Genomic DNA, 12,523 nt, shown 5'->3' with positions numbered 1-12,523 from the left:
CTGGACCACCTGGGGGTGGAGTCTCCACTCTCCCATGAGCGTCACCTGCTGCGACAGTGCATCTGCTGTGGCATTTAGGTTGCCGTGGTTGTGAGTGGCCCTTGGTGACCTGAGTCGTTGCTGAAATGACAACATGCGAGGAAAGCGTAAGCCACCTTTGTGGATTATATACGCAACTGTCGCCATGTTGTCAATCCGGACCAACACGTGCTTGCCCTGGATCAACTGCAATAGCCTCCGCAGGGTGAGCTGTACTGCCAGCAACCCGAGGCAGTGGGTGTGCCAACGCAGGCGTGGTCCTGTCCAGTAGCCTGTGGCTGAATGCCCATTGCACACGGTGCCCCAGCCTGACTTGGAGGCATCTATCATAACCACGACATGCCTGTACACTTGCAGTAAGGGGACTCCAGCCTGCTGCAAGGTCTGTCCAAGGGCTGAAGAAGTGGTGGCAGGCCGACATGATAGCCATGCAATGTGTGTGGCAGCGCCATGCCAATCTTGGGACTCGAGTCTGAAGCTAGTGCTTTAGCGGTCTCATATGCATCAACCCGAGCAGCGTGATGTATACCATATACCCCAGGAGCCTCTGAAAATCTTTGAGTGGAACCACCGTTCTATGCCTGAATAAGTTCAGGCAGTTCAGCACCGACTATATGTGCTCGCTTGTGAGGTGTACTGACTTTGAGACTGAGTCTAACTCCATGCCAAGAAAAGAGATGCTCTGAACAGTGGGGAGCTTGCTCTTTTCCGAGTTGACCCAATGCCCTAAACGGCTGAGGTGCGTGAACACCAGGTCCCTGTGTGCACACAATAACTCTCAGGAGTGCGCCAGAATCAGCAAGTCATCGAGGTAATTGAGTATGCGAACTCCCACTTCCCTTAATGGGGCAAGTGCTGCCTCTGTGACCTTCGTGAAGACATGAAGGGACAGGCCGAAGGTTCTGGCCAACCAGTGCAAAGGGTTGGAGAGCTGGGGTGGTGCCTCGCGGCGGGGGGGAGCAGGAAATGTAACGTCGAGGAGTGTCGCTCCGACTCGAGGACTTACCAGGCACTACATAACTGGCGCATGGAAGGTCGGTGACTGAGGTGGGCCTATTGGGCAAGAACTGCTGGGCGAAATCCTCGATGGTGTCACCGAAAAGCCGACCTGGGAGATGGAAACGTGCCTTGTCCGCGTTCCTCATCTCGACCAAGTTCAGCCTCCTGGACTATGAGAGTGACCGTGACCTTCGTTGCGCGGAGGGCGAGGTCAATCGCCGAGCACAGGTCCTGCAGCATTTCGGGATCAGAACTACCCTCAAGGAGTTCCTTTAGTGCCTTGGCCTGATGGACCTGTTGGAGCGCTACAGGCTCGGGAAGAGAGTGCCGGGCGACTCTGCCTAGTGGCGGCACTCAGTGGGCACAGGTGTGTGCTCGCCTTATCCACCTGAGGTATCGCGGCATAACCCTTGGCCACCCCGCCATTGAGGGTAGTGAGAGCGGACAAGCTGAAGGATCAGGTTCAGACTTTGAAAGGTGTCTCCCACACCCGAAGGCAATGCACTCTCCGATGCAGCGATCAACATCTCATTCAATCCGCAAGCTCAGAAAGAGACAATTGGCTGGCACTGAAGCGAGCATCCCAGAACTGGACGGGAGCAAATGAGCATGCTGGGGAATGAGCGATCCGTGGGGGATTACCCGGCGGAACCGTACCCATTGAAGCCCCCGAATTGCCTTCAGCATCAACTGGGCTGGCCTCATACCCATTGGTCGAAGGACCGGCAAAGGGGACAGCTGAAGTGGCTTTCCCCAGAAGAAAGATGTTCTCGCGTTGAGAACATGAATCATCCACGAACGCTTACTCAATGTGATTACGGCCAAGACACGTAAGGCAGCGATCATGGCCATCAGAGGCGGAGAGTTAATGATAGTACCCAGAACTACTTTAAAAAGACGTTCACGTCAATGTGTTTATTCTAATAGAGGAAATATACTCTTTAGATCAGAAATACACTCTTTTAGGTGTCGAAGCACCCAGGGACATACTCTGCACTCAGCTTGCAGATGGAGAGAAAGCTGCTGGAATGCGCCATATATCCAAAAGCAAACGCAGCTCCTTTTATACCCGGATGTCCGGGGTCGCCAATTTTCATGTGCTTTTTCTCAAAGACGTTTTGGGGCTCCCAAGAGCGACCCCTAGTGTCACTACATTGACGCAACATTGAGTGGGTGACAGAAGGGGAACAGTCTTGCTGCAGTTAAAATTAGGCTTGCTTGAGCATTAAGTGTCATTTCAAGTGCTGGCTTTCGTGCATGGACGTGTTTTTAAAATGTCAGTTGGTATTACTAGTTCGCCGCGACATAATGTATGATGCTCAAATGCATATGGTGTCTTATTCATTGTGAAACTGTGTTTACTTAATAGCATGAATCTCACTTAAGGCCTAGACTATTAATGTACTGCCCATCACTGATACAATTAAATACTTGCAATTGAAAAAATGTGACAGAAATATATTACTTGTATAGTAACATTTCATATTTAATGTAGTAGTAGTAGAAATAGTAATGATATTAATAATAATTACATTTTATATATATATATCGTGCAAAAGTTTCATTATTACTTTGTTTTTTTCGGTAGAACCTCATCTATTTAAATCACTCCATAAGCTGGATCAACAAAATTGATGTCTGGTGCTTTAATAACTAATATAAGGCTAGCATAGCATCAACGTGAATATAGCATTCATACACCACAAATGAAATGGTTGACATTGTTTTTAAAAACGTTTTGTGATGCAACATGTGGTAACTTCTCAATGAACTGGTTTTATACAAGTCGAAACTGTTATTTAAGCTGACTACATTTTCCTGGCAAATTAGGTTACACAAAAAAATATTTTAAGGGTTAGATCAAGTAGAAATAGATCCTTATATGTAACAATTGCAGGTTGCTGCTTTTTTCAGTGTACTTATTGGGTTTGATTTATTTTAATTTAGGCTATATACATGTTCCTATTGACAGCCAACTCCCGCCACGCCCCAACCCCCCAAAAAACAATCAACTTGATTAATATACCTACATCATCATACTGACCGAGAAGGGGCTTGTAGAGTGTTTAAAATACATATTTGTTCTATAGCACTGGCCTTTCTCTTCAAAAAGCTTGTCCCCATGAGTCTCTATGACAACCATATTCTCACAGCCAATGCAAATACACAAACTAGGTCTGTGAGCTGTAAGGAATTGTGCATCAGTACAATGATTTATATGACTCACACTTTTACCCTCATTGCAAGTATATACTGTACAGTTGAAGTCAGAAGTTTACATACACTTTAGTTAAAGTCATTCAAACAAATTTTTTAACCAATCCACAAATGTAATATTCCAGTAAATTATATCAAGCCTTTAGACAATTAGCCAATTATCTTCTAATATGAGGTGTACTGAATTGGAGGTGTACCTGTGTATTAGGGCTAGGCGATATGGCAAAAAATATTATCACGATATTCTTTTTCATATCATTCGATATCAATATTTATCACGATATTCAATCACATTTGCACATTGCAAATGCTTTTGCATTTTCAAAAAAAGAAGAGAAAACAAAATCCTAAACAGTCTAAATAGTCTTTACAAAATTGTGTTGGGGCCCAGACATAGAGTTTATCAATTGAGTGCAGTTGGATATGAATGTTATAAGATGATCTGTTTATTTTGAAGGTGTATATATATATATATATATATAAAATAATTTTCATATTTCTTTACATACAGATATCCAAGTATGGGGGCATAGAAGCCCTTGTGACTGAGGAATGATACTGTATGGGGTTCAGGGGTATCTCCAGAGAGAAACCTTTGAAAATTTAAAAGTCTAAATGAACCATTTTTCTATTTTCATTAAAGTGAGAAAGACTATGCTACAAACTAGTAATTGTTTTGTCTTTCATCCTTGTCAGAGGTGATGAAATCTGAATAATTTCTCAAAATTAGAACAGAAATCTATTTGTTTATTATTAAAGGCTTGGAACATGCTGATTAATAAAACTAAATTTAGAAAGAAAAACATTATGGTCTAGAGGCGCTTTGGAAACACACACCTCATGTTTACTCACATGTGGGTAAAAGAGGAAGTGGATGCGAACTGGGACAGGGCATCAGTGAAGCTTGTTTCAGTGCTAGAGAAATATTCAAGAATACAGCGCAGAAGGATCAGATATAACAACAACAACTTACATTTATATAGCGCTTTTCTCAAACTCAAAGCGCTTTACATAGTATAGGGGGGAATCTCCTCAACCACCACCAGTGTGCAGCATCCACCTGGATGATGCAACGGCAGCCATAGTGCACCAGAACGCCCACCACACACCAGCTATTGGTGGAGAGGAGATGGTAGAGTGATGTAGCCAATTCAGGGATGGAGATTATTAGATAGGGGCCAATGGGGGAATTTGGCCAGGACACCAGGGTTAAACCCCTACTCTTTACAAGAAAGTGCCCTAGGGATTTTTAATGACCACAGAGAGTCAGGACCTCGGTTTAACATCCCATCCGAAAGACAGTGCTTTTTTTTTTTTTTTTTTTTTACAGTATAGTGTCCCCATCACTATACTGGGGCATTAGGACCCACACAGACCGTAGGGTGAGCACCCCCTGCTGGCCTCCCTAATACCACTTCCAGCAGCAACCTTGGTTTTTCCCCAGGAGGTCTCCCATCCAGGTACTGGCCAGGCTCAACCCTGCTTAGCTTTAGTGGGCAACCAGGCAATAGCTGCAGGGTGATATGGCAGATATGATGATATGATGTAACCGGCATTGTTGTTTTGTCGTGCTGCTCACTAGAGACGATGAGAGGGCGTAACCGTCGTCATGATGTCTTGCAGTCAAGATGGAATGAATCTGGGGTCCGGATCCGGAACGCGGTGACCTGTATAGCGGGGGGCAATAGCAACTTCATACAGTCTGAGGCTGCGTTTCCACTGACGCGGAAGAAATCCACACAAAGCCACTCCCAACGCTAAGGAACCACTTGCTCCGCGCTGCTGTCAATTTTACAATCCACCTCACGAGCTTGACGCTTGGCTTCCATAGGAAGGAATTTAAAGCGCTCACACACTACGCGCCAGTGGAAACATATGATAAGAAAGCCATACTGCAAGCATTTTTAGCAACATGCATGTCTAGATGCTAAACACAGGCTAAATATCGAAAATTACTCAAACGCTTATCGTCGATATCATGGCGTTTTTTTATTGCAATAAATATTGATATCGTTTTATCGACCAGCCCTACTGTGGGTGTATTTTAAGGCCTACCTTCAAACTCAGTGCCTCTTTGCTTGACATCATGGGAAAATCTAAAGAAATCAGCCTGGACCTCAGCAAAAACAAATGTGGACCTCCACAAGTCTGTTTCATCCTTAGGAGCAATTTACAAATGCCTGAAGGTACCACGTTCATCTGTACAAACAATAGCACGCAAGTATAAACACCATGGGACCACACAGCCATCAGACTGCTCAGGAAGGAGAGGCATTCTGTCTCCTAGAGATGAATATAGTTTGGTGTGAAAAGTGCAAATCAATGCCAGAACAACAGCAAAGGACCTTGTGAAGATGCTGGAGTAAATAGGTAGACTAGTATCTATATCCACAGTTACGAGTCCTATATCGACATAACCTAAAAGGCTGCTCAGCAAGGAAGAAGCCACTGCTCCAAAACCGCCATAAAAAAGCCAGACTACAGTATGCAAGTGCACATGGGGACAAAAATCTTACTTTTCTGAGAAATGACCTCTGGTCTGATGAAACAAAAATGTAACTGTTTGGCCATAATGACCATTGTTATGTTTGGAGGAAAAAGTGAGAGACTTGTAAGCCAAAGAAACCATCCCAACTGTGAAGCATCATGTCATGGGGATGCTTTGCTGCAAGAGGGACTGTTGCACTTCACAAAATAGATGGCATCATGAGGAAGGAAAACTATGTGGATATATTGAAGCAACATCTCAAGACATCAGCTAGGAAGTTAAAGCTTGGTTGCAAATGGGTCCTCCAAATGAACAATGACCCCAAGCATACGTACCTCCAAAGTTGTGGTAAAATGGCTTAAGGACAACAAAGTCAAGGTATTGGAGTGGCCATCAAAAAGTCCTGACCTCAATCAGAAATTGTGGGCAGGACTGAAAAAGCATGTACGGGCAAGAAGGCCTACAAACCTGACAAAATTCCAGCAACTACCCAAATACAATCAATTTAAAGGCAATGCTACCAAATACTAACAAAGTGTATGTAAACTTCTGACCCACTGGGAATGTGATGAAAGAAATAAAAGCTAAAATAAATAATTCTCTCTACTATTATTGTGACATTTCACATTCTTAAATTAGTGTATTAAAGTAGTGATCACAACTGACCTAAGACAGGGAATGTTTTCAATGATTAAATGTCAGGAATTGTGAAAAACTGAGTTTAAATGTATTTGGCTAAATTGTATGTAATCTATGATTTCAACTGGATGTACGCTGAGATTGGTAACCGAGACAAGATCAAGGGATAGAAATGCCTTTTACCTGTAATGAAAATGAGCTGGCAGGTCAATTTCAGCAATATATTGAATAGAATACGCCAAGGCAAAGTATCCTACAAGCTCTTTTGCATATATTCTGTGGCTGTGTCTAGCCCAAATAACTTTTTCAAAGAGGATGATTCGGATCTGCTTTAGAGAAAATTATATTCCCTTTTATCAGTGGTCTTAATAATAATCTATTTCCTCTTCTGCTCTGCAACGACAATTTGTCAGAGAAATAACAAACATCACATTTTTTATATCTTTATCTGTTTCAGATGCTTTTTGGCAATTGATGGCATGGTCACTGCTCTCTGATCACAGTGCTGTGATTACATAGAGCTCCTTTAATGCACACCAGCAGAAATAGTCAGATGATTAAGCAGCACTTATACAGGTATGAAGTCATGCATGAACTTCCAGCAGAGCAAGCAAGGTGAAAAAATACTGAGAGGCCACATTATTTGATGCCCATGAAGGCCGTTAAGAGTAAACATGTTATATTAAATCTGACTCAGAGCTGCTACAAAGAAGCAGCACTGCAAATAGAGATTTGAGTCTGATCCTATTTTTGCTGTCCATAGCATGCAGAACCCAGCAGAAAATATGGTCAAAGTGCACTGTAAACCAATTTATTTATCAATACAATCATTTGCATATGAAGCGACAAAAAACAATGTTGTGAACTTCATTGTATGAAAGCATTCCATGCTGCTTCCACCCTGCATGCTGAGGTCCTTCTATAGGTCCATCAGGCCAAGGCTGTAAAAGAGCTGCACGATGGTAGTTCTGATCCGATGTGCTGCAAGAACTACGCTCAGCAACCGATCTCACCCTTTGTGCGATGAAGGTCATGGCGCGCACACTCGGACAGACCATGTCCACTCTCGTGATAGGATCGCCACCTATGGCTGAACCTGGTTGAGATGAGAGATGCGGTCTAGGCAGGGTTCCTTAATGCGCCCATTTCCCAAGTCGGCCTTTTTGGCAACACCGTCGAAGACTTCGCCCAGCAGTTCTCAGTGGTGAAGCAACAGACCGAGGCCATCCAGCACAAATTGCTCTGGTACAGTTCAAGAGTGCGCAGCACGTCTGTTCGCCGAGAACGTCCCCCTGTGGCGACACAAGTCCAAGCGGCTCTGCCCACTGGGCCACTCACATCCCCGGCAAACTCAATGCCAAATCCAGCTGATTTGGATTCGATTCGGCAGGGCACAGGTAGACCTGTTTGTCTCCCGGGTATCCTCCCACTGCCTGCTCTGGTATGCTCTGACGGGAGCCCCCCTTGGCACAGACGTACTGGCACACAGTTGGCCCCATGGGCTGCGCAAATACTCGTTCCCCCCATTGAGCCTACTTGCACAGACTCTGTGCAAGGTCAGTGAGGACGAGGAACAAGTCACCCTTGTGGCACCCTATTGGCCCACCCAGACTTGGTTCTTGGACCTCATGCTCCTAGCAATAGCACCTCCCTGGCAAATTCCCCTGAGGAAGGACCTTCTTTCTCAGGGACGGGGCACCATCTCGCACCCACGCCCAGACCTCTGGAACCTCCAAGTCTGGTCCCTGAATGGAACGTGGAAGATCTAAATGGTCTACGACCCGCAGTGGTTAACATGATCACCCAGAACTCCTTCCACAAGGCAGCTGTATTCCCTGAAGTGGCGTATGTTCGCTATGTGATGTCTTCCAGAAGCGAAGACCCCCAGAGATGTGCAGTCGTGTCAGTGCTTTCTTTCCTACAAGAGAAGCTAAAAAGGTTGCTGTCCCCATCGACCCTGAAGGTGTACAATTCTGCTATCGAAGTGCAACATGATGCAGTTCAAGGCAAGTCCCTTGGTAAGCACGACCTGATCATCAGGTTCCTGAGGGGTGCCAGGAGGCTGAACCCTCCTTGGCCGTGCCTCTTTCCCTCATGGGACCTCTTCATGGTCCTGCTGGACCTTCGTAGAGCCCCGTTTGAGCCCCTAGAGTCAGTCGAGTTAAAAGCCGTCTCATTAAAGACTGCCCTCCTGACCACGCTCACTTCCATCAAGAGGGTCGGGGAACTGCAAACGCTCACCGTCAGCGAAACGTGCCTGGATTTTGGTCCGTAAGACTCTCACGTGATCCTGAGACCCCGACCAGGCTATGTGCCCAAGGTTCCCATGACACCTTTTAGGGATCAGGTTGTGAGCCTGCAATTGCTGCCCACAGAGGAGGCAGACCCAGCATTAGGTGCTCTGTGCAGTTCTTTGTCTGCTTTGGTGGACAGCGGAAAGGGAACGCTGTCTCCAAACAAAGGCTTGTCCACTGGATCGTGAACGCTATTGCATTGGCCTACCAAACCCAGACCGTACCCGCCCCCTTGTGAGTTCGAGCACACTCTACAAGGAGTGTGGCATTCTCGTGGGCACTGGCCAATGGCACCTCTCTAGCAGACATCAGCAGAGCAGCGGGCTGGGCAACACCCAATAACAATTCTACAAGATTCTAAAATCTCCAGGTTGAGCCGGTTTCATCCCATGTTCTTTCAGGTACAAACAGGTAAGTTTCATAATGCGGGGCAGCTGGCCGGGTGTACCGCTTACATATAGCGCCTTTCCCCTCAAGGAGGTGAAGTTGTGCACTCTTTTCTCCCATGTGAGTTCACAAACCGTGAACCCTGGATGTCCTTCCTCCTAGCCCTCTGACTTATGAATTCAACAGAGGAATTCGTAGTCGGACCCAGTACATGTGCTAATGTGCCCTGTACTGTGCTCTACAGGTGCCAGTTACCTTGGTAACCTCCTGTGATATACCTTCCGCAGCATGGTCTCCCTTCGGTAGACCCGCGTCTCCCTTGGGCAGAGCTCTCACTTTGTTTGTAGAGCTCCTCCCCTATGAAGGGAAGGACCTACAGCCACGCCTTGTGCGACCTTGAGAACATGTGACGTATTTGCCAAATGTTTACCCCCCCAAGTTGTGGTCTCCACGGGGTCTTTTCCCCCTGAAAGAATAGGAAAGGAAAAGAACACCTTCCCCTGGCGCATTTTATGAGCATTTAAAGGCCCCATCCTCATCTAATACTCTGTGGAGAGAAAACATAGAAAACTGCACCCATACTAGATATGTCCTATTGAGCTTTCATATGTCATATGCTCAATGCATGCACGCCTGCTGTTTCAGTTCTTTGAGGATTAAATGGAAAGTTCACCCAAAAATTTAAATTCTTATTATTTAATAGCATGCCATCCCAGATGTGTATGACTTTTTTGTTCTGCTGAAATAGATTGAAATATTGATATGTTTCTAACCTAAAGTGATAGCATCGCTTATGGAGACATATGGATTACTTTTATGTTGCCTTTATGTGATTTTTGGAGCTTGAAAGGTCTGGTCACCATTCAATTGCATTGAAAAGATAGACTGAGCTGAAATATTCTTCTAAAAATCTTCGTTTGTGTTCAATAGAAGATAGAAAGTCATACACATCTGGGATAGCATAAGGGTGAGTAAATGATGAGAGAATTTTAATTTTTGGGTGATGAACTATCCTCTTAAGCACATATAGCATGGTAACAGTTCTTTGCTCACCTCAAGTCGGACATTAATGAAAGTTATGGTGACTTGTGATTCAGTTAGAGCCAGATGTTAATACAGTAACTGCTTTGGTAACTGCTTTTAATGGTTCATTATATTGATTCAAACCAATAACTTGGGAGCTCTTTTTGACAGATTAATTGAAAGAACCACCTTGAAAGAGTTTTTAATTTGTGAATCATCAGACTACAGTGGTAGTCCAATTCAGACTACAAGCTTACAACTAAGGTAAAATATTGTTTTCTTATATTTGGTGTTGTGCCGCTGCTGAAAATAGGTGCAATAAACACTGTGCTACAGATGTGTAAAGCAGCCCTTAGTCTTGCCAAATTACCACAATACATTTCAGGCCTTCCACAGCTGAATACTTCATCAACCAAGTTTCCTCATACCTCACTGATTTTAAGTGTGCTATTCTGTCCTAGGCATGGCTTCAAACCTCACATATGGATTGAACCCTACAGATGGGCCCAGTAAAAGCACTGGTGGTGTGATCCTGCTCTCGCTCACTCTCTCGGCATTAGCTGTGTTGACCACGGCCATGAACTGCTTGGTCATTTCAGCCATCATTGTGACGCGCAAACTGCACCATCCTGCCAACTATCTCATCTGCTCTCTGGCTGTGACCGATCTGTTAGTGGCCATACTAGTGATGCCCTTCAGCATCGTGTATATCGTGAAGGAGACGTGGGTCTTGGGACAAGTGATGTGCAACATCTGGTTAAGTGTGGACATAACCTGCTGCACATGCTCAATTTTACACCTGGCAGCTATAGCTGTTGACCGTTATAGGGCCATCACAGATGCTATAGAGTACTCAAGGAAGAGAACATCTCTACAGGCCGCTGTGATGATCAGTGTGGTTTGGCTTCTCTCCATATTTGTCTCTCTGCCTCCACTGATTTGGAGACACTATAAAAACACAAAAGAGGATGTGTGCATTATTAAGCACGATCACATCGTCTTTACTCTTTACTCCACATTTGGGGCTTTCTACATTCCCCTTATACTCCTTCTCATTCTCTATTATAAGATCTACCGTGCAGCCAAGACTCTTTACCACAAGAGAGGGACCAGCTGCCTCAACAAGCCAGAGATGAATGGACACATGCTTCCCAAGTGCAGTGACAGGGAGCCAACGACACCCGACACACTGAGTCCTCCAGAGAAATCTTTGTCTGAACCATCCACCGAAGGTGACAGAGTGCGCATCACGGCAAAAAGCCCAAAGTCTCAGTCTTGCAGAGAGAGGTCTGTCAGGCGACATTGCATCTCAAGCACGCGTGAAAAGAAGGCAGCCACCACTCTTGGCCTCATTCTAGGGGCGTTTGTTATCTGCTGGCTGCCGTTCTTCATCCATGAGTTGTTTGTGAACATCTGTAGCTCCTGCGGCCTCCCCTCTGCCGAGATGTCCAACTTTCTGACTTGGTTGGGTTATCTCAACTCGCTCATCAACCCCCTGATCTACACCATCTTCAATGAGGATTTCAAAAGCGCTTTTCAGAGGTTGATCAAGTGCAAGAATTGTCCTTAGCACAAACAAGGGGATTATGTCATGTGAAGTATGAACTGAAGGAGGATGCCTGCAATGAAAACTGTCATGTCAATAACTGAGTCAGGCAGAACCATCAGATGACTGTGACTTTTCCTGAATTTACACAAATGTCTTATATTTAGATAGAAATCTGTATATGCAACTAGACTGGTTAGAGCTGATCTACTAAAGGGGATTTTTAACATTCTAGACTTCAAACAAACACTAAAATTAAAGGAATAGTTTACCCAAAATGGTCAACATTTATTTACTGTTGTTACAAACCCATATGACTTTATTTCTCAAAAAGAAAAATTGTGGTCCATCTTTTTAAAGTGCTAAATAACTTGCATTGTGGAGCACTAGCATTGTTTAGCCACTGTGAATGAGCTTCTCTCATAATGCATTTCAATGCGTAACGGACATCCGCAAAATGTTTTCCATGCCATTAGAAGATTTAGAATATGAGGCAAAAACCAGATGAACTACTTTTATGAAGCTTTTGGGTCCTTTTTTAAACTTTATAGTGAGGCACAATCCACAGCCTTTGCATTGAAAATTCGGCCTGCGATAAACAAATTAAAATCTCTTTTTGTGTTCTGCATATTAAATAAAGTCATAAGGGTTTGGAATGAGGGTAAGTAAATTGTGACAGAATTTTCCTTTTTCTGCAAACCACATTTTTAATTGCAATTTATTAAAAGAGGTAAAAATTCAGTATATAACTCAACAATACATAAATCTTCAGCCATGAATATGTGAAAAGTGTCAAAGAAAAGTTTAGATAAATATGTAATATATGTGCATTGGGTTTTGAAAATGATACATGACACAAAGAATAGAACAGTTTAAATACTTTTATAATAT

General features: G+C 44.3%; 1 protein-coding gene across 1 annotated transcript in view; it reads left to right on the top strand.

The window, feature by feature from the left end:
• LOC127654770 (5-hydroxytryptamine receptor 1F-like) overlaps positions 1-11,696 on the top strand; it is a 33,934-nt gene extending 22,238 nt beyond the window's left edge. Inside the window, exon 2 of the mRNA XM_052142135.1 lies at positions 10,548-11,696. Within this exon, the coding sequence (XP_051998095.1) occupies positions 10,548-11,656 (1,109 nt within the window). The 3' untranslated portion in view covers positions 11,657-11,696. The remainder of the gene's footprint in view (positions 1-10,547) is intronic.
• The last annotated feature ends 827 nt before the right edge of the window (positions 11,697-12,523 follow it).

The sequence above is a fragment of the Xyrauchen texanus genome, chromosome 14 (genome assembly GCF_025860055.1).
Source record: "Xyrauchen texanus isolate HMW12.3.18 chromosome 14, RBS_HiC_50CHRs, whole genome shotgun sequence".
In the NCBI taxonomy this organism is placed as follows: Eukaryota; Metazoa; Chordata; class Actinopteri; order Cypriniformes; family Catostomidae; genus Xyrauchen; species Xyrauchen texanus.
This window is presented reverse-complemented; position numbering and strand designations above follow the sequence as displayed.